This window comes from Oncorhynchus mykiss, chromosome 16 (assembly GCF_057628025.1).
Source record: "Oncorhynchus mykiss isolate SJ-2025 chromosome 16, ASM5762802v1, whole genome shotgun sequence".
Lineage (NCBI taxonomy): Eukaryota > Metazoa > Chordata > Actinopteri > Salmoniformes > Salmonidae > Oncorhynchus > Oncorhynchus mykiss.
Window position 1 is genome coordinate 72,096,381 of NC_143037.1, and position 27,750 is coordinate 72,124,130.

A 27,750-nucleotide genomic window follows, 5' to 3' on the forward strand; every position below is an offset into this window, starting at 1 on the left:
GAGGAAGGAAACTTATGTGGATATATTGAAGCAACATCTCAAGACATCAGTCAGGAAGTTAAAGCTTGGTCGGAAATGGGTTTTTCAAAATGGACAATGACCCCAAGCATACTTACAAAGTTGTGGCAAAATGGCTTAAGAACAACAAAGTCAAGGTATTGGAGTGGCCATCACAAAGCGCTGACCTATAGAACATTTGTGTACAGAACGAGCAAGGATCCTACAAACCTGACATAGTTACACCAGCTCTGTCAGGTGGAATGGGGCAAAATTCACCCAAATTATTGTGGAAAGCTTGTGGAAGGCTACCTGAAACGTTTGACCCAAGGTAAGCAATTTAAAGGCAATGCTACCAAATACTAATTGAGTGTATGTAAACTTCTGACCCACTGGGAATGTGATGAAAGACATAAAATATTCAATAAATTGTTATTCTCTCCTATTATTGAAATTTCACATTCTTAAAATAAAGTGGTTATCCTAACTGACCGAAGATAGGGAATTTTTATTAGGATTAAATGTCAGGAATTGTGAAACTGAGTTTAAACGTATTTGGCTAAGGTGTATGTAAACTTCCGACTTCAACTGTATGTTAGTATTGTAATTTGTGGAGTAACTACAATGTTGATGTTTTTCCTATCTTAGCCATCAAACTCTTAACTGTTTTAAAGTCACCATTGGCCTCATGGTGAAATCCCTCACGGTGAAATTTCCTTCCTCTCCGCAACTGAGTTAAAAAGGATGCCTGTATTTTTGTAGTGACTGAGTGTATTGATAGACCATCCAACGTGTAATGAATAACTTCATGCTCAAAGAGCTATTCAATGTCAGCTTTTAAAAAATATCCATCTACCAATAGGTGCCCTTCTTTGCGTGGCATTGGAAAACTTTCCTAGTCTTTCTGGTTGAATCTGTGTTTGAAAACCACTGCTCAGTTGAGGGACCTTACAGATAATCGTATGTGTGGGGTACAGAGGTAAAACACCAATATTGCACACAGTGAGTCCATGCAATGATTTGTTAAGCAATGAAAAAAAAAAAAAAAACATTTTATGCTCGCCATAACAAAGGGGCTGAATACTTATTGACTCAAGACATTTCATATATAATTGTGTTTTTTTTTATCTCAAAAAACACAATTCCATTTTGACATTATGGGGTATTGTGGGTAGGCCAGTGACCCCAAAAAATATCTTAATTTAATCAATTTTAAATTCAAGCTGTAACATAACAAAATGTGGAAAAAGTCCTGGGGGTTGTGAATACTTTCTGAAGGCCTTGTACCAGGTAGAAACCACCACAAGCTTCCTCAATAGGTTTCAGTGTTAATAGATGTAATGTACTTTCTTGTTTTTAGTTGATAGAAACTATTTTATGTTCCTTGACAAAATCTTTATGACGTCAATGTTTTCTTCTTGATAGTAGACTTCCGGAGATCAAAAGCCCAGCAAAAGCCCAGCTCCTTGATGTTTTGCTGTGTTGCTCGTTCAGTGACTGGGGACAAGGCAGCAGTACAAACGGGCTGCAGGTTGAGGCTTACATAACATGTTTTTTTAACTGATGACGTGCCCTGGGGGATTGCTGTGTGTGAACAATGACACATTCTGCCTGTTGTATGTTTTGACTGTTACAAACGGAAATGCTCAAATCAACCTACATTGTTTTACATGTCGAGGTTCGGTAACCTTGATGTTATGAAAATGCTTTTAGAACATAATACAATATTTTAGGATAGAAAGATGTGGCCTCGGCGCCTAGCTCAGTATAGAAAGATGTGGCCTCGGCGCCTAGCTCAGGATAGAAAGATGTGGCCTCGGCGCCTAGCTCAGGATAGAAAGATGTGGCCTCGGCGCCTAGCTCAGGATAGAAAGATGTGGCCTCGGCGCCTAGCTCAGGATAGAAAGATGTGGCCTCGGCGCCTAGCTCAGGATAGAAAGACGTTTCCACACTACAGACCCAGCGTCAGTACAGACCCGTGTTTGATCTCAGGCTGTGTCGCAGCCGGCTGTGACCAGGAGACGCATGAGGCGGCGCAGAATTGGCCCAGCGTCGTCCGGGTTTGGCCGGCCGGGATGTCCTTGTCCCATCGCGCTGTAGCGGCTACTTGTGGCAGGCCGGGTGCAGGCACGCTGACTTTGGTCGCCAGCTGTACAGTGTTTCCTCCGACACACTGGTGTGGCTGGCTTCCGGGTTAAGCTAGCAGTGTGTCAAGAAGCAGTGCGGCTTGGTGGGGTCGTGTTTCAGAGGACGCATGGCTCTCGACCTTCGCCTCTCCCGAGTCTGTATGGGAATTGCATTGATAGGACAAGACAGTAACTACCAATTGGCTATCACAAAAAAAGGGGTGAAAAAATATTATAAAATAAACCACTTGCAAATGTTTTTGAGCTCATTCAGCTGTAGGCTACATTAGTGGTTTTTCACATGGACAGGGGCATCATATCAACTGTTACTCAACATTAGCAAGCTAGCTGAATGCATGATGTCCACAATAACAATGCCGGTAGCTAGCATAGAATTACCCTATATAGTCCAGTCAACCCACTTGCACATGTTTTTGTTCATTCAGCGGGCAAGGTTTTGCTGTGTTAAACATTACAGTACTTTTGACATGGGCATTGGCTCGTACTGCGTCAGCATATGTTAGCTAGATAGTTAGCATACCAACCTTGATGTTGTTAACTGCATGTAAGGGAATACCCCCCTGATTTGGACAAAAATTAATGGCAAAATATTGGCATTGGACAAACCATATACACGATGGCCAAAACCACCCAATTTGGCGTTGATTCGTGCAAAGTATATTGCAAATGCCATATGGCAATTGCCAATTGCCAATTGTAACACTTCAAAATTCCAATAGGGGGCGTGTGCGTTCCACCGGGGCTTTTCATATTGCAAATGGAACCCAAGTCAACATCCAAAAGCAACATTTTGAAAAAAGAATAAAAAAAAAAAAAACTCATCACCCCTTAAAGTGCTTTCTGGGCCTTTTTTCGAAATTCTTTCGATTTTTTTGTCAATTACACATGTGTAAGAACTGTATGAGTATACTTTTGTCATCATAATTTGTTTTTTTTTTAAATTACATGCGCATAAGGCATATGTTTTGTCCATTTGCAATATGATTTCATAGGAAGTCAAAAGTCAAAAGTCAAAAATGTCAAAATTTGGTAAAAAACTTCACACATCCTTAAAGTGCTTTCTGGACCGTTTTTCAAAATTCTTTCGATTTTTGTGTCAATAAAACATGTATAAGAACTTTATCAACATACTTTAGTCATACTTTATTATCATATATATATATATTTTTTTTTACTTGTGCATAAGGCATATGTTTTCTCCATTTGCAATATGATGTCATAGGAAGTCAAAAGTCAAAGTCAAAAGTAACGATTTTCCTCCGTGCAACTGGTGATCTAAAATGTGCAACAAAATTTTTTTGATTTATTTTGTTTATGTTTCCTTACTTTTTCAAAGTCACTGTGCATTTGCAATATGTTTTAATGGGCAGGTACCATCACGAATTTGTCATGCTATAAAAATCCTGCAGGAATGTGAAATTGACTGGCCCGATGAACTCGGGATGGCTTTGCAGTGATTCTGGGTCATCTCAATCGCTCGTTTGGGTTGATTTCAGAATGTCGCTTTTGGTGATGTTTTTTCACTATAGAATCATATTGCAAATGTACAAGAGTCAAGTGGACAAGAGTCCATCAGTCAATTAGATATCATTCTGACCACCAAACTGATACAAACTGACACCAAACCCACTTTTTCCAACTCGTTTAGTAGCCAACTATTACATACTTCAGAGCTGGCCCAAAATTCACAATGCCTTCGGTTCAAACCATAAAAAAAACATAAAACACGTAGTTACGTTCTAGCTGCGGGTCCATTTCTTATGTTATGTGTTGGCCTAGCTGAGGCGACCCCGAATCCCAAGTTTCGGCTCGATAGGTCATTTGGTGTCCGAGAAAAACCCTAATTGGTGCTGAAAATCCACTATTTTCCATGACTTGCTACGGGGTCCTTGAATGAGCTATCGGACAGAAACGTTGGGGTCTGTCTATATGGGCCGAGACGTTCGCAATGAACCTAGTCTTGCGACTCTGGGACATTTCTAAATGTCGTCATTTTCGTGATGCAAAAATGAATTGAAGTTATTGCAAATGTACGAGGCTGTTTCTCGGTCCGAGAACCTTCTAGAGCCACGTAACTCACCACGCACCATCGACGGGAGGTCTAGAACAGGTTTCTAAAGTTTCGGAACTCTAGGTCTGACGGTTCTTTTTAGCTCCAACAAAGCTAACTATTGCAGCCACTGTCTGTCTCTACGCACCCCAATACGTCCCTCCTTCCAAGTTGTGTTTTAGTGTGATTTTTTTTTCCTTTGAATTTTTTTGGGAAAAATGTCTGATTTACAGTTCATGGGGGTTGCCTAATCACACATATGAAGTTTTGTAAAGATCAGACTTTTTTAACCCTTCGAAACAGCCCATGAGACACCAATTATGGCACTTCCGGTTGGCACAGGAAGCTATAAATCAACACATATCCTCATTGGGGTATGCTGTTACAGAATCCTGAGTTTTAAGTCCTTACGTTAAGAACTGACTGATTTACACAGGCTTGAATGCACTATGTCTATCAAACTGCAGGCAGGGTATGGGTAAACACTTTTAGGGTGATTTTAACCACTTCCGGTTGGTCCAGGAAGCTTAGATTCGACACAGGTAGACCTCATAGTGGCCTGATGGACTGGTACCGAAGACAGGTTCATACGGCATTCATAACCCACATAGGCCTCAGTTTGAAATTAGGGGTGCAGGCAATGTATTCCTATGGGGAGAGATGACACTGTAATCTGTGAGATCAAAAAACACTGTTTTACTGTTAAGGGTTAATGCCACACGGTCAAGGTTAGGCTTGTTCAGATCGGGAGGACCTTAGGAACATTCATGTGGTGGAATATTTCTTCTCACTCTAACGGTTCTCTCACTCTCACCCAAAATCAAATGACATTGTGGGGCAGGCTTCATTTTGGGCCTACTATTCTAATGGTCGCTGCGCCTAGACCGAGCAAGCTACGGTCAAGCGGGATATCTCGTTGAACTCGGTACGGCCTAGGGATTATGGTAATGCCATTTCCTGCTCTCTGTGTCTTTAAGCACCGCACTTTATCACTCCATCCTTCCTGTGTGTGTGTGAGGGAGCTTTTCTTTGACATCTGTTGGGATTAATGACTGATTTACAGTTCAGAAGGGTTACCTAGTCACACATATGAAGTTTTGGAGAGATGTGACTTTTTTAACCCTTCGAAACAGAGAGTGTGACCCAATTAAAGGCACTTCCGGTTGGCACAGGAAGCTATAAGTAAACACATGTCTTGATTTACATAGCCACTTACAGAATCCCGAGTTTTAAGTCTTTACGTTAAGAATTGACTGATCTACACAGGGTTGAATGCGCTATGTCTATCAAACTGCAGGCAGTGTATGGGTAAACACTTTTAGGGGCATTTTAACCACTTCCGGTTGCTCCAGGAAGCTTAGATTCGACACAGGTAGACCTCATAGTGGCCTGATGGACTGTCATAGAAGACAGGTTCATAAGGCATTCATAACCCACATAGGCTTCAGGTTGAATTTAGAGGTGCAGGCAATGTATTCCTATGGGGAGAGAAGTCAAAGCAAGCTGTTTCAAGTAAACACCTTCTTTTTACTGTGAAGGGTTAATGCCACACGGTCAAGGTTAGGCTTGCACGGATCGGGTGGACCTCAGGAACGTACCTGAGGTCGAATTGTGCTTCTCACCCTAACGGTTCTCTCACTGCCACCCAAAATCAAATGACATTGTGGTGCAGGCTTCATTTTGGGCCTTCTTTTTTTCAAGTTTGCTGCACTCAGAACGAGCTACGGTCAAGCGGGGCGTCTCGTTGAACTCGGCACAGTCTGGAGACTATGGTGATGCCATTTTTTGTGTTGATTTCAGAATGCCATTTTGGTGATGGTCCCTCTCCGTTTAAACATATTGCAAATGTACAAAAGTCAACTAGCAAGTCAGTGTCCATCAGTCAATTAGATGTCATTATGACACCAAACGGATATCAATTGACACCAAACCCACTTTTTCCTACTCATTTAGTAGCCAACTATCACATATGTCAGAGCAGGCCCATAATTCACAGCGCCTTCAGTTGAAAACATAATAAAAAGGTAAAACACATAGTTACGTTCTAGCTGCGGGTCCAGTTCGGACATTATGCGAAGGCCTATGTGAGGCGACCCCGAATCCCGAGTTTCGGCTCGATAGGTCATTTGGTGTCCGAGGAAAAACCCTAATTGGTGCTGAAAATCCACTTATTTCCATGCCTTGCTACGGGGTCCTTGAACGAGCTATCGGACAGAAACGTTGGGGTCCGTCTCTATGGGCCGAGCCGGTTTCAACGCACCTAGCCTTGCGTCTCTGAGACTTTTCTAAACGTCGTCATTTTCGTGATGCAAAAATGAATTGAAGTTATTGCAAATGTACGAGGCTGTTTCTCGGTCCGAGAACCGTCTAGAGCCACGTAACTCACCACGCACCATCGACCGGAGGTCTAGAACAGGTTTCTAAAGTTTCGGAACTCTAGGTCCGACCGTTCTTTTTTAGCTCGAACAAAGCTAACTATTGCAGCCACTGTCTGTCTCTACGCACCCCAATACGTCCCTCCTTCCAAGTTGTGTTTTAGTGTGATTTTTTTTTTTCCTTTGATTTTTTTGGAGAAAAATGACTGATTTACAGTTCATGGGGGTTGCCTAATCACATATATGAAGTTTTGGACAGATCTGACTTTTTTAACCCTTCGAAACAGCCCCTGAGACACCAATTATGGCACTTCCGGTTGGCACAGGAAGCTATAAATCAACACATGTCTTGATTGACATGGCCACTTACAGAATCCCGCGTTTTAAGTCTTTACGTTAAGAATTGACTGATCTACACAGGGTTGAATGCACTATGTCTATCAAACTGCAGGCAGTGTATGGGTAAACACTTTTAGGGTGACTTTAACCACTTCCGGTTGGTCCAGGAAGCTTAGAATCAACACAGGTAGACCTCATAGTGGCCTGATGGACTGGTACCGAAGACAGGTTCATACGGCATTCATAACCCATATAGGCTTCAGGTTGAATTTTGTGGTGCAGGCTATGTATTCCTATGGGGAGAGATGACACTGTAATCTGTGAGATCAAAAAACCCTGTTTTACTGTGAAGGGTTAATGCCACACGGTCAAGGTTTGTTCAGATCGGGAGGACCTTAGGAACATTCATGTGGTGGAATTTTTCTTCTCACCCTAACGGTTCTCTCACTGTCACTCAAAAGCAAATGACATTGTGGGGCAGGCTTCATTTTGGGCCTACTATTCTAATGGTCGCTGCGCCTAGACCGAGCGAGCTACGGTCAAGCGGGATATCTCGTTGAACTCGGCACGGCCTAGGGATTATGGTAATGCATTGCATTGCCTGCTCTCTGTGTCTTTAAGCACCGCACTTTGTCACTCCATCCTTGCTGTGTGTGTGTGTGTGTGTGAGAGAGCTTTTCTTTGACATCTGTTGGGAGAAATGACTGACTTACAGTTTATGGGGGTTGCCTAATCACACATATGAAGTTTTGAAATGATCTGACCTTTTTAACCCTTGGAAACAGCCACTATGACACCATTTAAGGCACTTCTGGTTGGCACAGGAAGCTATAAATAAACTCATATCCTGATTGGGGTATGCCTTTACATAATCCTGAGTTTTAAGTCTTTACGTTAAGAACTGAGTTATTGTGTTATTTCAGAAAATCATAGAAAATCACAGAAATGTCGCAGAGCTCCGCAGCACACTTTAAAAATATTCGTATGAACACCCTGCAACTGGATCTGTAACTGTTGGGAAAAAAAAAACGCCTATTTGTGACCATCACCAATTTGTCATTGTTCCGTTTCTCTTAAATGACGATAGATAAATGGCTGGTTCTTTTTTTATTGACACCGGAGGCTCCTTGACTTTGACCTGAAGTGGAAAAATAATTTATCTACTTCCATTTTAAGCCTTTAATCCCAGAAAAATGGCCGTAACTCAAAAACCGTCGAGGCCTAGACGCCATCCCGTTCGGGGCCAACTGCCCATTACGCCAAACCTACGCTCACCAAGTTTCGGCTTCGAAATATTTTCAGTTTTTGAGATAAGGCCCCGTCGTGACTCGTGATGTTTTGCCAAATTGCCATACGATTCCGTATGCCATCTGGTGGGAATTTCCGGGACGGCGGAAAAACGGTCCAAAACTTGTTTATTTTATTTAACGGAAACCGAACGTCCGACAAAGTTCATTCGATGACTTCCCGGTAGGTCCGGCCCTACCGCACGGCCCGACGCCGACCGCGAATTTTACAAACGATTTCGGACGTCTGGTAAGGGACCGTACATTTGCAATATGGACTTTCTCACTGATCATACACGAAATGCCGAAATGTTCCCTCAGGCAGATCGTCTACACTAGGCATAAAACGTTATCCAATATGGTTTGCAGTGAGGGATTTCAGATGTGCCAAACCTAGGAGAAGCTAGCTAGCTGGGCTAGAAAGAGCTGTCTAGAAAAACAAGTATTCAGTCAATGCTATTTTATTTAACTTGGCAAGTCAGTTAAGAACAAATACTTATTTACAATGACGGTCTACCCCGTACAACGCTGGGACAACTGGGAGTCCCCATAGGGCGGCTGATAATCACGGCCGGTTGTGTTACAGCCTGGAATCGAATCAGGGTCTGTAGTGTCACCTCTTGCACTGAGATGCACTCGGGAGCCTCCTTCTAGATAGCTAGGTGTCTGTTCTGAAAGAGTTTGCTCCAGACATGTAGTGTTGCTAACAGTGTCCACTTTTATTAAATCAATTGCAGCTAGTTGTGAGACTTTAGATTTTTGTACATTTTATTTAACTAGGCTAGTCAGTCATGAACAAATTCTTATTTTCGATGAAGGCCTAGGAATAGTGGGAACAGAACAGCCTTCTTCGGTTACCAAATGATGCTGCCAATGTCGCTAGGCTACCTAGCAAAATATCAATGGTAGCTGAGCTTGCCGTGGTTTCGGACTAGTTGGCTAGCTAGCCCACCTTGCACGGTGTGGGTGTATATATATTTTTTGTCAATTTATCGTTCATACCATGTTACCTGGCTAGTCTCTTAATTAACAGGATAGCCTTCTATAAAGGCACTTATTTTCATAATTTTTGTATTGTCAAAATTTCAAACATTCTCAATGAGGCTACAAACATACAATCTAATCTGGGCTGTTTGTCAGACGAACCATTCAAGTGATGTCATTGATGACACGTTATCAAGATGGAGGCACGCAGTAGTCAGATGAGGCCATTTTTAAAAAAGGTTTTAACATTAAATGTGAGCTTTCGGCATTTTTAAGGGTAGGAACATTCTTCTTTATCACATTTTTGTTATCAAAACCACCTTAACTTACTACAGTCATTTTCTAGCCTACATTGTTTGTTCTAGAACTCGCCCAGCCTACAGTATGTGGATAAGAAGGGTATCTCTGACTTGTTTGCTTGTTAGTTAGGCCTTTTATAGGGTGTTCTGACCACACCCACTTCTCAGCTTACATCACATCTTTGTTGCCGTTAGCTACCCTTCTCTCTCTTTTCCGTCTCACAATAATGAAAGGATGAGTGATGATGGGAAGGGGTCTGGAAGTGCAGAAATGGATCATGGTGGATTAGTGGTGAAAAACTTAAGCCTCAATTGAAAAACAGGAATCTCATTATGAGCTTTATGTCCTGGGAGTCCCCATGCCATGTGTGTCACTCTTTCAGAGCTGTGTATGGGCACGGGTCTATGGACAGACAGACAGACAGACCGCTCTGTTCTCCAACCCTCTCTCTGTGTGGTCCATAGCCCCCCCCCTCTCTGATCCTGTCTTCCGACACATCAAAGGTTAGCAGTTTATGGGTGAGATTCTCTCATTTGTATTGTGGTATTTACTCTTTATCATGCCAACATTGACAGTTTCCTTTGTGTTCTTCCCACAGAATGTCGCTGTATCCATCCCTCGAGGACCTTAAGGTGGACAAGGCCATGAAGGTAAGGAAAACCCAGTATCGGACAGAATACTGGACTTTTTTTAAAAGTAGGCTACTCTGACCTCCTCCCGGGTGGCTAAAACCAATTGAAACATTCAAATGAAAATCGACCGTGTTCTTTGTTAAAAGAGAGGAAGAAAAATACGAAGCTTCAGCCAACTTGTTCTAATGTCCATTATATTTTCTCTAGGCAGCAGGTAGCCTAGCGGTTAAGAGCGTTGGGCCAGAAACCAAAAGCTTGCTGGTTCGAATCCCCGAGCCGACTAGTGAAAAATCTGTCTGTGCCTTTAACCTCTCTGATCTCCCAAACCCGGATCCGGTATCGTGACTACAGCCTCAAGCTCATTACCATAACGCAACGTTAACTATTCATGAAAATCGCAAATGAAATGAAATAAATATGCTAGCTCTCAAGCTTAGCCTTTTGTTAACAACACTGTCATCTCAGATTTTCAAAATATGCTTCTCAACCATTGCAAAACAAGCATTTGTGTAACAGTATTGATGGCTAACGTAGCATTTAGCATTAGCATTCAGCTGGCAACATTTACACAAAAAAACAGAAAAGCATTCAAATAAAATAATTTACCTTTGAAGAACTTCAGATGTTTTCAATGAGGAGACTCAGATAGCAAATGTTCAGTTTTTCCTGAAAGATTATTTGTTTAGGACAAATCGCTCCGTTTTCTGCGTCACGTTTAGCTATGAAAAAACCCCTGTATCCAGGATTGTGTAAATCTATCAGCAAGCTCATTAGCATAACACAATGTTAACTATTCATGAAAATCGCAAATGAAATGAAATAAATATGCCATCTCTCAAGCTTAGCCTTTTGTAAACAACACTGTCATCTCAGATTTTCAAAATATGCTTCTCAACCATAGGAAAACAATCATTTGTGTAAAAGTAGCTAGCTAGCGTTAGCATTTAGCGTTAGCATTAGCGTTAGCATCCACATTAACAAAAACATAAAAGCCTTCAAATAAAATCATTTACCTTTGAAGAACTTCTGATGTTTTCAATGAGGATACTCTCAGTTAGATAGCAGATGCTCAGTTTTTCCAAAAAGATTCCTTGTGTATTAGAAATAGCTCCGTTTTATACATCACATTTGGCTACCAAAAAAAATCCGAAAATTCAGTCCTCAAAACGCGAACTTTTTTCCAAATTAACTCCATAATATCGACTGAAAACATGGCAAACGTTGTTTAGAATCAATCATCAAGGTGTTTTTCACATATCTCTTCATTGATACATCGTTCTTGGACACATGGTTTCTCCCCTATATCAAATGGATAGGTACGAGCAGCTGGCAATTGCGCACCGAATTCCACGCAGGACACCAGGCGGACACTTGGAAAATGTAGTCTCTTATGGTCAATCTTCCAATGAAATGCCTACAAATACGTCACAATGCTGCTAAGACCTTGGGCGAACGACAGAAAGTGTAGGCTCATTCCTTGCGCAATCACAGCCATATAAGGAGACAATGGAAAACAGAGCTTCAGAAATTCTGCTAATTCCTGGTTGATGCATCATCTTGGTTTCGCCTGTAGAATGAGTTCTGGGGCACTTACAGACAAAATCTTTGCAGATTCTGAAACTTCAGAGTATTTTCTTTCCAAAACTGTCAAGAATATGCATAGTCGAGCATCTTTTCGTGACAAAATATCGCGCTTAAAACGGGAACGTTTTTTATCCAAAAATGAAATAGCGCCCCTAGAGATCTAACAGGTTAAGCAACCCTAATTGCTCCTGTAAGTTGCTCTGGATAAGACCGTCTGCTAAATGACTAGAATGTAATGTCTAGTGACATTTTATTTTCCAAATGTCAGTGTTCTGGTGTCTGTTACTCTGTCTAGGCTGCAGGTGTTCTAGTGTCTGTTACTCTGTCTAGGCTGCAGGTGTTCTGGTGTCTGTTACTCTGTCTAGGCTGCAGGTGTTCTAGTGTCTGTTACTCTGTCTAGGCTGCAGGTGTTCTAGTGTCTGTTACTCTGTCTAGGCTGCAGGTGTTCTATCTAGTGTCTGTTACTCTGTCTAGGCTGCAGGTGTTCTATCTAGTGTCTGTTACTCTGTCTAGGCTGCAGGTGTTCTAGTGTCTGTTACTCTGTCTATGCTGCAGGTGTTCTAGTGTCTGTTACTCTGTCTAGGCTGCAGGTGTTCTAGTGTCTGTTACTGTCTAGGCTGCAGGTGTTCTAGTGTCTGTTACTCTGTCTAGGCTGCAGGTGTTCTAGTGTCTGTTACTCTGTCTAGGCTGCAGGTGTTCTAGTGTCTGTTACTGTCTAGGCTGCAGGTGTTCTAGTGTCTGTTACTCTGTCTAGGCTGCAGGTGTTCTAGTGTCTGTTGCTCTGTCTAGGCTGCAGGTGTTCTAGTGTCTGTTACTGTCTAGGCTGCAGGTGTTCTAGTGTCTGTTACTCTGTCTAGGCTGCAGGTGTTCTAGTGTCTGTTACTCTGTCTAGGCTGCAGGTGTTCTAGTGTCTGTTACTCTGTCTAGGCTGCAGGTGTTCTAGTGTCTGTTACTCTGTCTAGGCTGCAGGTGTTCTAGTGTCTGTTACTGTCTAGGCTGCAGGTGTTCTAGTGTCTGTTACTCTGTCTAGGCTGCAGGTGTTCTAGTGTCTGTTACTCTGTCTAGGCTGCAGGTGTTCTAGTGTCTGTTACTCTGTCTAGGCTGCAGGTGTTCTAGTGTCTGTTACTCTGTCTAGGCTGCAGGTGTTCTAGTGTCTGTTACTCTGTCTAGGCTGCAGGTGTTCTAGTGTCTGTTACTGTCTAGGCTGCAGGTGTTCTAGTGTCTGTTACTCTGTCTAGGCTGCAGGTGTTCTAGTGTCTGTTACTCTGTCTAGGCTGCAGGTGTTCTAGTGTCTGTTACTCTGTCTAGGCTGCAGGTGTTCTAGTGTCTGTTACTCTGTCTAGGCTGCAGGTGTTCTAGTGTCTGTTACTCTGTCTAGGCTGCAGGTGTTCTAGTGTCTGTTACTCTGTCTAGGCTGCAGGTGTTCTAGTGTCCGTTACTCTGTCTAGGCTGGGGGGGGGGGGGGGGTACCCTCGTACTGTAAGAGTTGTATACACAGTGAGTTAGGACTGTGCACTAATTCCAAAAAGCTCTGGGAGACTGTAAAGTCCATGGAGAAGCATCTTTTTACAGCTGGCCATGCTTTCCACCTGGTTACCACTACCCCAGTCAACAGCTCTGCACCCCCCACAGCAACTTTCGCAAGCCCCCCCCCCACCCCACTTCTCTTTCACCCAAGTTCTGAAAGAGCTGCAAAATCTGGACCCCTACAAATCAGCTGGGCTAGACAATCTGGACCCCCTCTTTCTAAAATGTTCTTCCGAAGTTGTTGCAACCCCCATTACTAGCCTGTTCAACCTCTTTCGTACCGTCTGAGATCCCTAAAGATTGGAAAGCTGCCGCGGTTATCCCCCACTTCAAAGGGGGAGACACTCTAGACCCAAACTGTTACAGACCTATATCTATCCTATCCTGCCTTTCTAAGGTATTCGAAAGCCAAGTTAACAAACAGATTACCGAACATTTCGAATCCCACTGTACTTTCTCCACAATGCAATCTGGTTTCCGAGCTGGTCACGGGTGCACCTCAGCCATGCTTAACCTCTAGCGTCGAGCAATCCTGTATCCGGGGGCGTAATCATAGCCTCAAGCTCATTACCATAACGCAACGTTTCCTATTCATGAAAATGGCAAATGAAATGAAATAAATATATTGAAACACAAGCTTAGCCTTTTGTTAACAACACTGTCATCTCAGATGTTCAAAATATGCTTTAACCAAAGCTACACAAGCATTTGTGTAAGAGTATTGATAGCCTAGCATAGCATTAAGCCTAGCATTCAGCAGGCAACATTTTCACAAAAACAAGAAAAGCATTCAAATAAAATAATTTACCTTTTGAAGAACTTCGGATGTTTTCAATGACGAGACTCTCATTTAGATAGCAAATGTTCATTTTTTCCAAAAAGATTATTTGTGAAAGAGAAATAGCTCCGTTTTGTTCATCATGTTTGGCTAAGAAAAAAACCCGAAAATGCAGTCAACACAACGCCGAACTTTTTTCCAAATTAGCTCCATAATATCGACAGAAACATGGCAAACGTTGTTTAGAATCAATCCTCAAGGTGTTTTTCACAATTCTATTAGATGAAAAATCATTCCTGGCAGTCGGTTTCTCATCAAAGGCAAACAGAAAAATACTGCAGCTGGAGATTACGCAATAATTGCGACGGAGGACACCAAGCGACCACCTGGTAGATGTAGTCTCTTATGGTTAATCTTCCAATGATATGCCTACAAATACGTCACAATGCTGCAGACACCTTGGGGAAAACGTAAGCTGACTCCTAGCTCCTCCACAGCCATATAAGGAGTCATTGGAATGAGGCGGTTTTAAAAAATGCGTCCCTTCCTGACTGGATTTTTATCTGGGTTTCGCCTGTAACATCAGTTCTGTGGCACTCACAGACAATATATTTGCAGTTTTGGAAACGTCAGTGTTTTCTTTCCAAAGCTGTCAATTATATGCATAGTCGAGCATCTTTTCGTGACAAAATATCTTGTTTAAAACGGGAATGTTTTTCATCCAAAAAATTAAAAGAGCGCCCCCTATATCGAAGAAGTTAAGGTCCTTAACGATATCATAACCGGCATCGATAAAAGACAGTACTGTGCTGCCGTCTTCATCGACCTGGCCCAGGCTTTCGATTCTGTCAATCACAGCATTCTTATCGGCAGACTCAAAAGCCTTGGCTTCTCAAATGACTGCCTTGCCTGGTTCACCAACTACTTCTCAGACAGAGTTCAGTGTGTCAAATCGGACGGCCTGTTGTCCGGACCTCTAGCAGTCTCTATGGGGGGTGCCACAGGGTTCAATTCTCAGGCCGACGCCTTTCTCTGTATATATCAATGATGTCGCTCTTGCTGCTGGTGAGTGTCTGATTCACCTCTACGCAGACGACACCATTCTGTATACTTCTGGCCCTTCTTTAGACATTGTGTTAACAAACCTCCAAACGAGCTTCAATGCCATACAGCACTCCTTCCGTGGCCTCCAACTGCTCTTAAATGCTAGTAAAACCAAATGCATGCTCTTCAACTGATTGCTGCCCGCACCCGCCCGCCCAGCTAGCATCACTACTCTGGATGGTTCTGATTTAGAATATGTGGACAACTACAAATACTTAGGTGTCTGGTTAGACCCTTAACTCTCCTTTCAGACTCATATTAAGCATCTCCAATCCAAAATTAAATCTTGAATCGACTTCCTATTTTGCAACAAAGCCTCCTTCACTCATGCTGCCTAACATACCCTTGTAAAACTGACTGTCCTTACCGATCCTTGACTTCGGCGATGTCATTTACAAAATAGCTTCCAACACTCCACTCAGCATATTGGATGCAGTCTATCACAGTGCCATCCGTTTTGTCACCATAGCCCCATATACTACCCATCACTGCGACCTGTATAATCGTTGGATGGCCCTCGCTACATATTCGTCGCCAAACCCACTGGCTCCAGGTCATCTATAAGTTTTTGCTAGGCAAAGCCCCGCCTTATCTCAGCTCACAGGTCACCATAGCAGCACCCACCCGTAGCATGCTACCCAGCAGGTATATTTCACTGGTCATCCTCAAAGCCAACTCCTCCTTTGGCCACCTTTACTTCCAGTTCTCTGCTGCCAATGACCGGAACAAATTGTAAAAATCACTGAAGCTGGAGACTCATATCTCCCCCCACTAACTATAAGCATCAGCTGTCAGAGCAGCTTACAGATCACTGCACCTGTACACAGCCCATCTGTAAATAGCCCACCCAACTACCTCATCCCCATGTTATTTTTTGTTGTTGTTGCTCTTTTTGCTCCCCAGTATCTCTACTTGCACATTCATCATCTGCACATCTATCACTCCAGTGTTAATGCTAAATTGTAATTATTTCACCACTATGGCCTATTTATTGCCTTCCCTATCTAATCTTACAATACCCTGTACATTTTTTTATTTAACCAGGAAGGGCTCATTGAGATTAAAATCTCTTTTTCAAGAGCGCCCTGGCCAAGATGGGCAGCACCAAATCATTACAAAAAAATTACAGACAGACAACATGAAAAACTACAAGTAATCTAGTAAAAACCATTGAATTCACAAGGGTATAAAACAGCAAATTAAAAACATTGACAGGTCAGGGAATCGGCCTCAAAATCCTTCATCGGTGATTTAAAAACACCAATCGGGACAAGTTCTTCCAGTTTAAAAGTATTTTGTAAGGTGTTCCAAGACGATGGTGCAGAGTACATAAAAGCCCTTTTAACAAATTCAGTTCGGACATTTGGAACAGTTAGCAGGATAAAGTCCAGCGAACGAAGAGACGACCCACCACATTTCTGAACAATACAAATTAAAAATGCAAAAATAAAAAGTTAGTAAACCCTTAAATGGCTTTGTAAATAAAAGTATCCCAGTGACTGAGCCTACGAGTGGCTAGAGAAGACCAGCCAACCCTGGTATACAAAGTGCAGTGGTGCATAAGTGTTTTGCAGTTTAAAATAAATCTCAAAGTGCCATGGTAAAGAGTGTCAATTGATCTCAAACACTGAGCAGAAGAATTCATATATAAAATATCCCCATAGTCTAGTAAAGGCATAAATGTAGCTGACACTAGCCTCGTTCTGGCTTCAAAAGAAAAACAGGCCTAATAAAAATAAAATAAAATAAAATCCCAATTTCAGCTTCAATTTCAATGTAAGTTGTTGAATATGCAATTTAAAAGAGAGGCCGTCATCAATTAAAATTCCAAGATATTTATGAGGTTACAACCTCAATCTCCATGCCCTGACAGGTAGTCATAGGTGAAAGGCTCAGGTCTATTTCTTTCATTAGAAAACACCATTAGTTTATTTTTATCAGTATTGAGGATAAGCTTCAATTGACACAAGGTATGTTGAACAGTATAAAAAGCAGTTTGCAAGTTCTGGAAAGCTTTTGTAAGAGACGAGGCACAACAGTAAATAACAGTATCATCAGCATAAAAATGAAGTTGTGTATTTTGGACATTTTTGTCTAAATCATTTATATAAATAGTGAATAAGAGAGGACCAAGTGCAGAGCCTTGGGGCACACCATTCAAGACCATTTCAATTTAACAGACATAAGCCCATCAAATTGACATAGATTTTTCAATTGTGTTATCGTCTGCACGTTTGTTTATCCCATGTGTAACTCTGTTGTTTGTGTTGCACTGCTTTGCTTCATCTTGGCCAGGTCACAGTTGTAAATGAGAACTTGTACTTGGCCTACCTGGTTGAATAAAGGTGAAAATGAAAAAAAAAAAATATATATATATATATTTAGTTTCAGTGTGGTGACTTAATAAACATCTTTACTGTCTTTCTCCTAGGCTCAGACCCAATTGGCCCATACCACTGCTACCCCAGCCATCGCTGAGGGGACCTACCAGCCGCAGGCTGCTGTGCTGGGGATGCCGTCATCAGGGGAGTCCACCGGCTTCTGTGAGGCCTATACCATGTTAAAGGGACATCTCTGGACTTCCACAGTGTCATATGAACACGTGGATACCATTTTTGTTATGTCTTCCAGTCATTGCACTTAAGTTACTGTGCAACTTCCTTCAAACTGCACGCAGAGAAACGTTGAGTATCACAGACCATGTTCTGTAGTTTCCCTGTTGGTTTGCCCTCCTCCAGACCAGGGTGTTCCTATTTACAAAACTTCTCAGAGTAGGATTGCTGCTCTTTGGATCAGGTCCTTCCGTGTCCATGTAATCTTATTCATTATGATCTGAAAGGAAACACTGATCCTAGAGCAGCACTTATACTCTGAGACACTTTATGAATACAGTCCCTGGTCTCTCACTTTCTTTCTACTCTCCCTTTCGTCCCTTGGTTTCCCTTTCCATCTTTGTGTCTGTTTTGGGGCTCTTCTCTGAATCAGGCTGTTGTTAGTGGTGAAAGGCCTTTTGGCTCTGTAGTGTGGTGTTGAGAGGAGATAAAGACAGGCTGAGGATTAGAGGCAGTTGGGGGTATGGGGTCTTATTGAATGTTCTTTAGCTCAGCTCCTACTCTGTGGATCGGTCTCCGCTCAGTCTGTGTCTTTCATTGAGTGAGGGTGAAATGGGCAGGCAGACCACAGTGAGCAGGGATTCCAATAGAGGGAGGGAGGCAGGACTACCATATAAAAGGGAGGTGGACAGGGCCCACACAGGGAGGGGAAAAAAAGGTGGTTTTCTGCTCTTTTTCACTTGTTCCCCCTCTTCCACTCTCTCATTCTCTCTTTCTCAGTATGGGATGTGCTCTGGGCTTTGGTTTTCTCCCAGTGGAGCTAGCTAATGGTTGACATGGAGACGGCTGGCCTGGTAGCAGCGCTGGGAGGGGAGTTTTCTTCCTCAGGCCTGAAGGGGACAGACAGGAAAGGTGGTGAAGGAAATGGCCCTGCATGACATCACCACTGGACCTCATCCCAACCACAGCTCTCACTGCCGCCCGCTTCCTCATTTCCTCCAATCATGTCTTATCTCTGCATCCCCTCTCATTGCTCTCCCTTCATTCCCTCACACATCACCACCTCTGTTCTGTTATTACACATCGCCACCTCCTCCTCTGTTCTGTTATTACACACCTCCTCCTCTGTTCTGTTATTACACACCTCCTCCTCTGTTCTGTTATTACACACCTCCTCCTCTGTTCTGTCATTACACATCACCTCCTCTGTTCTGTCATTACACATCACCTCCTCTGTTCTGTCATTACACATCACCTCCTCTGTTCTGTCATTACACATCACCTCCTCTGTTCTGTCATTACACATCACCTCCTCTGTTCTGTCATTACACATCACCTCCTCTGTTCTGTTATTACACATCACCTCCTCTGTTCTGTTATTACACATCACCTCCTCTGTTCTGTTATTACACATCACCACCTCCTCCTCTTCTGTTATTACACACCTCTGTTCTGTTATTACACACCTCTGTTCTGTTATTACACACCTCTGTTCTGTTATTACACACCTCTGTTCTGTTATTACACACCTTTGTTCTGTTATTACACACCTCTGTTCTGTTATTCATCTTTCATATATTTTCATTTTCTGTGATCTGTAGAGGCCAGTGTTGTCGTCAGGCTCAGCCCCGGTGATCCGTAGGGGCCAGTGTTGTCGTCAGGCTCAGCCCCGGTGATCCGTAGGGGCCAGTGTTGTCGTCAGGCTCAGCCCCGGTGATCCGTAGGGGCCAGTGTTGTCGTCAGGCTCAGCCCCGGTGATCCGTAGGGGCCAGTGTTGTCGTCAGGCTCAGCCCCGGTGATCCGTAGGGGCCAGTGTTGTCGTCAGGCTCAGCCCCGGTGATCCGTAGGGGCCAGTGTTGTCGTCAGGCTCAGCCCCGGTGATCCGTCGGGGCCAGTGTTGTCGTCAGGCTCAGCCCCGGTGATCCGTAGGGGCCAGTGTTGTCGTCAGGCTCAGCCCCGGTGATCCGTAGGGGCCAGTGTTGTCGTCAGGCTCAGCCCCGGTGATCCGTAGGGGCCAGGGGTGAGGTTAGATGAAAGAGTAAAACTAACACTGAGACATCATTTAATCCCTGGGGTTTACAGATCACTGCAACTCTGAGAGGTAATGGTATTGCGGATTACACCAGGCCAAGGTCAGTTCATATCCTGTATTAGCTGAGTGGTAGTTGTGTGTGTGTGTGTGAGAAGAGGCCAATAGTTATATTATTAAATGAGTATGTGTGTTAACCAATCCAATGCGTAGACTGAGCAGTGCTTGGTCTATATATATATTTTTCCTGTCCAATAGGAAGAGATCCTCTAATGATGCGTGTAGGCGGTGGTTAGTTGAATCACTGACAGCAAATTCGTCTCCCATACAGCATCTGTGGACCGTGTGGGTGGATGTTCTGTGTCAATCATGTGTATTCCTTAGTTTGAACCAAAAATAGTGTCCTATAGCCTATGCCTTTTAATGTTTATTGTGGGGGTGCTGTGTGACTGTCTGGCTTTTCGTGTCAATCTCCCACATGCCTTGGTATACACGTGTCCTTTAACTTTCCACCCAAACTTTATTCCTAAAAACATATTTATTGTTTTTCACATTTTACGATCATAAATAGTTCACATGAATACATTTCAACAGTCACATCAATATATTTGAGTTCATAATTACATACTTTACAGATGTAATTGTCGGTCTTATTTTTTATTTTTTTTAATATTCTGTTTTGATTTGTAAAAAAAAAAAACCCACAGTGTTCATAATGCACCTTGTCTTCCAGATGTTACTGTCGACCGTAAACCTTTAGTAATGTCGACCGTAAACCTTTAGTAATGTCGTCCACGTCGACTGTTAACCTTTAGTAACGTCGCCCGTAAACCTTTAGTAATGTCGTCCACGTCGACTGTTAACCTTTAGTAACGTCGACTGCTAACCTTTAGTAATGTCGACTGTTAACCTTTAGTAACGTCGACTGTTAACCTTTAGTAATGTCGACTGTTGACCTTTAGTAATGTAATCCACGTCGACTGTTAACCTTTAGTAATGTCGACTGTTGACCTTTAGTAATGTTGTCCACGTCGACTGTTAACCTTTAGTAATGTCGACTGTTGACCTTTAGTAATGTTGTCCACGTCGACTGTTAACCTTTAGTAATGTCGACTGTTGACATTTAGTAATGTCGTCCACGTCGACTGTTAACCTTTAGTAATGTCGACTGTTGACCTTTAGTAATGTCGAATGTTGACCTTCAGTAATGTCGTCCACGTCGACTGTTAACATTTAGTAATGTCGACTGTTAACCTTTAGTAACGTCGACTGTTAACCTTTAGTAATGTCGACTGTTGACCTTTAGTAATGTCGTCCACGTCGACTGTTAACCTTTAGTAATGTCGACTGTTGACCTTTAGTAATGTCGTCCACGTCGACTGTTAACCTTTAGTAATGTCGTCCATGTGAAATATCAAAGACACAGTAAAAGACAGACTTGGGATTTGGAAAGTATTCAGACCAATTCCCTTTCCACAAAAACAATTTCTTCAATCTATAATGACAAAGCAAATTTAAAAAAAATAAAAAACATAAATATTTTATTTACGTAAGTATTCAGACCCTTTGCTATGAGACTCGAAATTGAGCTCAGGTGCATCCTGTTTCCATTGATCATTCTAGATGTTTCTACAACTTGATTGGGGTACACCTGTGGTAAATTCAATTGATTAGACATGATTTGGAAAGGTTGCATGTCGGCGCAAAAATCAAGCCATGAGGTTGAAGGAGTTGTCCGTAGACCTCCGAGACAGGATTGTGTCGAGGCACAGAACAACAAAAAATGTCTGCAGCATTGAAGGTCCCCCAAGGACAGTGGACGCCATCATTCTTAAAAGGAAGAAGTTTGGAACCACCAAGACTCCTAGAGCTGGCCGCCCTGCCAAACTGAGCAATCGGGGGAGAAGGGCCTTGGTCAGGGAGGTGACTAAGAACCCAATGGTCACTCTGAAAGAGCTCCAGAGTTCCTTTTTGGAGATGGGAGAACCTTCCAGAAGGACAACCATATCTGCAGCAATCCACCAATCAGGCCTTAATGGTAGAGTTGCCAGGTGGAAGCTACTCCTCAGTAAAAGGCACATGACAGCCCGCTTGGAGTTTGCCAAAAGGCACCTAAAGTACTCTGACCATGAGAAACAAGATTCTCTGGTCTGATGAAACCAAGATTGAAATCTTTGGCCTGAATGCCAAGCGTCACGTCTGGAGGAAACCTGGCACCATCCCTACAGTGAAGCATGGTGGTGGCAGCATCATGCTGTGCGGATGTTGTTCAGCGGCAGGGAGACTGGTAGACTAGTCAGGATCCAGGTAAAGATGAATGGAGCAAAGTACAGAGATCTTTGATGAAAACCCTGCTCCAGACCGCTCAGGACCTCCGACTGGGGCATAGGTTCACCTTCCAGCAGAAGAAACGTCTCTTAAGCACAAAGCCAAGACAACGGAGAAGTGGTTTTGGGACAAGTCTCTGAATGTCCTTGAGTGTTCCAGCCAGAACCTGGACTTGAACCAGATCGAACATCTCTAGAGAGACCTGAGAGTAGCTGTGCAGCAACGCTCCCCATCCAACCTGACAGAGCTTGAGAGGATCTGCAGAGAAGAATGTGAGCAACTCCCCAAATACAGGTGTGCCAAGAAGACTCAAGGCTGTGTTCGCTGCCAAAGGTGCTTCAACAAGGTACTGAGTAACTGAACTACAGAGGACCATGCTCTACCAACTGAGCTACAGAGGACCGTGCGTGCTCTACCAACTGAGCTACAGAGGACCGTGAACTACAGGGTCCTTAGCTTAGTGATGAGCTAAGGACCTAGGGACTAAACGCCTCCCTTTGCAACTGGATCCTGGACTTCCTGACGGGGCACCCCCAGGTGGTAAGGGTAGGTAATGACACATCTGCCACGCTGATCTTCAACACGGGGGCCCCTCAGGGGTGCATGCTCAGTCCCCTCCTGTGCTCCCTGTTCACCCATGACTGCATGGCCAAGCACGACTCCAACACCATCATTAAGGGGCTGTAGTAGAGCAGGTTGAGAGCTTCAAGTTCCTTGGTGTCCAACAAACTTTCATGGTCCAAACACACCATGACAATTGTGAAGAGGGCACAACAAAGCCTATTCCCCTTCAGGAGAAGATTTGGCATGGGTCCTCAGATCCTCAAAAAGTTATACTGCTGTACCATCGAGAGCATGGTTTCATCACCGCCTAGTTTGGCAACTGCTCGGCCTCCGACCGCAAGGCACTACAGAGGGTAGTGCGCATGGCCCAGTACATCACTGGGGACAAGCTTCCTGCCGTCCAGCACCTCTATACCAGGCGGTGTCAGAGGAAGGCCCCAAAAAGTTGCCAGACTCCAGCCACCCTAGTCATAGACTGTTCTCTCTGCTACCACACGGCAAGCGGTACTAGTCCAAAAAGCTTCTAAACAGCTTCTATCCCCAAGCCATAAGACTCCTGAACAGCTAATCAAATGGCCACCTGGACTATTTGCATTGCCCCCACCCCCATTTTTACACTGTTGCTACTCTGTTTGTTACCCATGCATAGTCACTTTACCTCTACCTACATGTACATATTACCTGGACTAACCGGTGCCCCTGCACGTTGACTCTGTACCGGTACCCCCTGTATGAAGCCTTGTTACTGTTATTGCTCTTTTAATTATGATTTTTTTTTAAACTTCAGTTTATTTTAGTAAATACTTTCTTAACGCCTTCTTCTTAAAACTGCATTGTTGGTTAAGGGCTTGGAAGTAAGCATTTCACTGTAAGGTCTACACCTGTTTTGTACTAGGTGCGTGTGACAAATAACATGTGATTTTTTTTATTTTTATATTAACTGTGTGTTGTTATCTCCTAGCCCTGTACCCTAACCTGGAGGAGCTGGGAGAGTACATGGGCCTGAGCCTCGACAGTGATGAGGTGCAGAGGAACATGGCCTCGGTGCCCATGGCAGACAATGTAAGTTGTGCGTGTGGAGGATTTAGGCCTACTTCTTGTTGCTGATGTATGTCAGATGGTGTCCCTATGTGTCTGTAATGAAGGATGTCAGTTGTGACCTCATTTCAGCGGTACTTCCTCCTCATTGGCTGAGTGAGGGATAAGATGCCTGAATGTCATATTATGTAAGGTCTATTTTTACTGGGTGATATTTCCTCTGTGTGATGCTCAGACGTCAGCAGAGCAGACCCCAGTGCCATCAGGCCAGCTAACACCAGTACACAACACATCCTGTAGGTCTCTGGAGAAGACCGCACGGCCCTGGATGAAGTTCCCTCTGCTTCACAAAAACATGCTGAAGTGTATACACGGCGACTCAGACTGTAGTTAGTAAATATACATTCAAATCACAGGGTTCAACGAGAGAGATTACATTCAAACCACAGGGTTCAACGAGAGAGATTACATTCAAACCACAGGGTTCAATGAGAGAGATTACATTCAAACCACAGGGTTCAACAAGAGTTGAACCCTGTGGTTCGTCAGAGTTGTACATGAATGCGACATGTAGCCTAGGTTTTAGGGGGGGGGGGGGGGGGGGCAGGCAGGAGGGACAGTGATTTTGGATGAGCTCTCAGTAGTGGACTCATAGTGTCGGGACGATACCAGTATCTGTATTGCAATTTTTTTTTCCATGGCAAAAATGAAAACACAAAGCTAACCGAACTCTTTGGTCCTTTTTAAAACCTGCTGTATGTAACAGATTGTGTTCTATAACCTGGAAAATAAATACATGTGACTCTGGATGACAACATGTTTGTTTCCAACATTAGGGTTGTGTTCTTAAAGAAGTTAAATCCGCTTTGTGTTTTGTTTCCTTGCCACGATACTAACTCGTGTTGCGATACTGGTGTCGTCCCGGTCCTACGGACTCCTAGCAGGCTCTTTAGAAACCGGAATACAGGCCTCCCGAGTGGTGCCGTGGTCTAAGGCACTGCATCACAGTGCTAGCTGTGCCACTAGAGATCCTGGGTCCCAAGTCCAGGCTCTGTCGCAACCAGCCGCGACCGGGAGACCCATGGGGCAGAGCACAATTGGCCCAGCGTCGTCCGGGTTAGGGGAGGGTTTGGCTGGCAATGATGTTCTTATCCCATCAGGCACTAGCGACTCCTGTGGCGGGCATGGCGCAGTGCACATTGACACGGTCGCCAGGTGTACGGTGTTTCCTCCGACACATTGGTGCGGCTTGCTTCCGGGTTAATCGGGCATTGTCTCAAGAAGCAGTGCGGCTTGGTTGGGTTGTGTTTCGGAGGACGCATGGCTCTCGACCTTCGCCTCTCCCGAGTCCGTACGGGAGTTGCAGCGATGAGACAAGACTGTAACTACCAATTTGGATACCATGGAAAAATAAAGAAAAAAAGAAACCAGAGTACAGTGTAGCATAGCACTGTGTTCCCAGAGCAGCACTGACGGACTCCTCAACAGCCTGGAGTGTCTGGGAGGCCTCTGCTCCTGTTTAGTGAGTAGGCTAGTGGGAGTGTGTGGGTGATCTCTCATACTGCCTTGTATCATGTCCACTGACATCTACTTCTCTCACTCACTTTAGAACACAAAAAATAACAATTCTAGTATCTGGCAAATTTACAGTCCGAGTCCGTCTTATAACATAGGAGTGAGAACTAAAAGCAAGTCTATTTTCTATAAGATCTTTGGGGGGATGTTTAGCAAGTGAAAATTATACTGGTTAACCTGGAAATGTTACAGTCAATCTCCCACATATTGATGGGAAACGTTCCATCTCCAATTGCTTATTGATGGGAAACCATTACCATTTCCATTACCATCTATTTTCCAATCTCCGCCCTCTTATCTTAATGTCACCTCCCTCTCTCCACAGCAAGTGGCGGTGTCCTCTGGCATGGGAATCAGTGGCATGGTGTGTCCCGTGACGGGGTCAGACGTGGGCATCAAGAGGGCAGAGATCCGTCCCGGCCTGCGTGAGATCATCCTCTGTAAGGACCAGGATAGGAAGGTCGGCCTGAGGCTAAGAGCCATCGACAATGTGAGTCATTATCATATCCCTAATCCGTAGTCTGGTCGTAAATTAGGCTATCTGTCCTCAAAACAGACTACAGATTACGGTTATCCATCTGTCCTCAAACCAGACTACAGATTACGGCTATCCATCTGTCCTCAAACCAGACTACAGATTACGGTTATCCATCTGTCCTCAAACCAGACTACAGATTACGGTTATCCATCTGTCCTCAAACCAGACTACAGATTACAGTTATCCATCTGTCCTCAAACCAGACTACAGATTACGGTTATCCATCTGTCCTCAAACCAGACTACAGATTACGGTTATCCATCTGTCCTCAAACCAGACTACAGATTACGGTTATCTATCTGTCCTCAAACCAGACTACAGATTACGGTTATCCATCTGTCCTCAAACCAGACTACAGATTACGGTTATCCATCTGTCCTCAAACCAGACTACAGATTACGGTTATCCATCTGTCCTCAAACCAGACTACAGATTACGGTTATCCATCTGTCCTCAAACCAGACTACAGATTACGGTTATCCATCTGTCCTCAAACCAGACTACAGATTACGGTTATCCATCTGTCCTCAAACCAGACTACAGATTACGGTTATCCATCTGTCCTCAAACCAGACTACAGATTACGGTTATCCATCTGTCCTCAAACCAGACTACAGATTACGGTTATCCATCTGTCCTCAAACTAGACTACAGATTACGGTTATCCATCTGTCCTCAAACCAGACTACAGATTACGGTTATCCATCTGTCCTCAAACCAGACTACAGATTACGGTTATCCATCTGTCCTCAAACCAGATTACAGTTATCCATCCGTCTCCTCAGGGCGTGTTTATCCAGCTGGTTCAGGCCAACTCCCCGGCCGCCCTGGGGGGCCTGCGCTTCGGGGACCAGGTCCTCCAGATCAACGGGCAGAACTGTGCTGGCTGGAGCCTGGACAAGGCCCACAAAGCCCTGAAGGTTGCTGCGGAGACCCGCATCGAGCTCATTGTCCGGGACAGGTAAGGAGGTGACGACCACCGTTATTTCATGCAGATACTATTTTATTTATTTAACCTTTTTTTAATGAGGCAAGTCAGTTTAAGAACAAATTCTTATTTTACAATGACATCCCTACCCCAGACAAACCCTCCCCTACCCCGGACAAAACCTCCCCTACCCCGGCCAAACCCTCCCTTACCCTGGACGACGCAGGGCCGCAGTGTAGTCCGATCTGATCAGTTTGTTGTAGTTCCTTGGATTATGTCATGAGGTGTTGCTGTTCATCAATATGTCTGGCCATTAAGAGGGAATGTTTGAGTAAGTGGAGTGTAAAAATGTTCTTAGTTGCTCTGTGAACCTGACAAACACTACAGATCTGGCTCCTCCTGCTGGTCATATCACAACACTACATGTTGTGGTGTTTTACTATTAATCAGAGGTTGTTTGTTTGCCTTTTCACAAAATATCATACTGACCAAAGGACACGATGAAAAACAATGGCGGATTTGGACTGTACTACTACTAAGTGGTCGTCTTGAGTATTAACTACCTCATGAGCCTTTTGTGTTTGTGTTCTGACCTCAGGCCGTTCCAGCGTACTGTCACCATGCACAAAGACAGCTCAGGCCACGTTGGGTTCATCTTCAAGTCGGGCAACATCACCTCGCTGGTCAAGGATGGTTCGGCCGCTCGCAACGGCCTGCTGACGTCCCACTACATCTGTGAGATCAACGGACAGAATGTTATCGGCCTCAAGGTGAGCTTTGACTTCAAATGTTAATGGTGACTTCTCCCTGACGATGAATCGGTGTCCCAAAGTTGAATGTACACTCAGTGGCCATTTTATTAAGTCTATTACCGGGTCTGACCCCCCCCCGCTTTGACTCCAGAACAGCCTGAATTCTTCAGGGCATGGATTCTTCAAGGTGTCTGGAACGTTCCACAGGGATCTTGGTCCATGCTGACGCAATGGCATCATGCAGTTGCTGTAGATTGGACGGTGGCACATTCATGCTGTCAACAGCCCATTCCATCTCATCCCAAAGACTCTCTTATTGGGTTTGGTCAGCAACAACGTTCAG

At 43.9% G+C, this 27,750-nt stretch overlaps 1 protein-coding gene and 1 long non-coding RNA gene across 2 annotated transcripts in view; one reads left to right on the forward strand and one right to left on the reverse strand.

The window, feature by feature from the left end:
* LOC110492642 (syntenin-1) overlaps positions 1–27,750 on the forward strand; it is a 35,726-nt gene that overhangs the window by 5,694 nt on the left and 2,282 nt on the right. Inside the window, exons 2-7 of the mRNA XM_036947666.2 lie at positions 10,077–10,128; positions 17,535–17,646; positions 23,538–23,638; positions 25,515–25,679; positions 26,513–26,688; positions 27,254–27,425. Of these exons, the coding sequence (XP_036803561.1) occupies positions 10,078–10,128; positions 17,535–17,646; positions 23,538–23,638; positions 25,515–25,679; positions 26,513–26,688; positions 27,254–27,425 (777 nt within the window). The 5' untranslated portion in view covers position 10,077. The remainder of the gene's footprint in view (positions 1–10,076; positions 10,129–17,534; positions 17,647–23,537; positions 23,639–25,514; positions 25,680–26,512; positions 26,689–27,253; positions 27,426–27,750) is intronic.
* Positions 18,576–23,396, reverse strand: LOC149976978 (uncharacterized). The gene is made up of 2 exons (XR_016487524.1): positions 19,206–23,396; positions 18,576–19,121 (listed from the first exon to the last, which is right to left on the reverse strand). It is a non-coding gene; the product is annotated as an uncharacterized LOC149976978 (long non-coding RNA).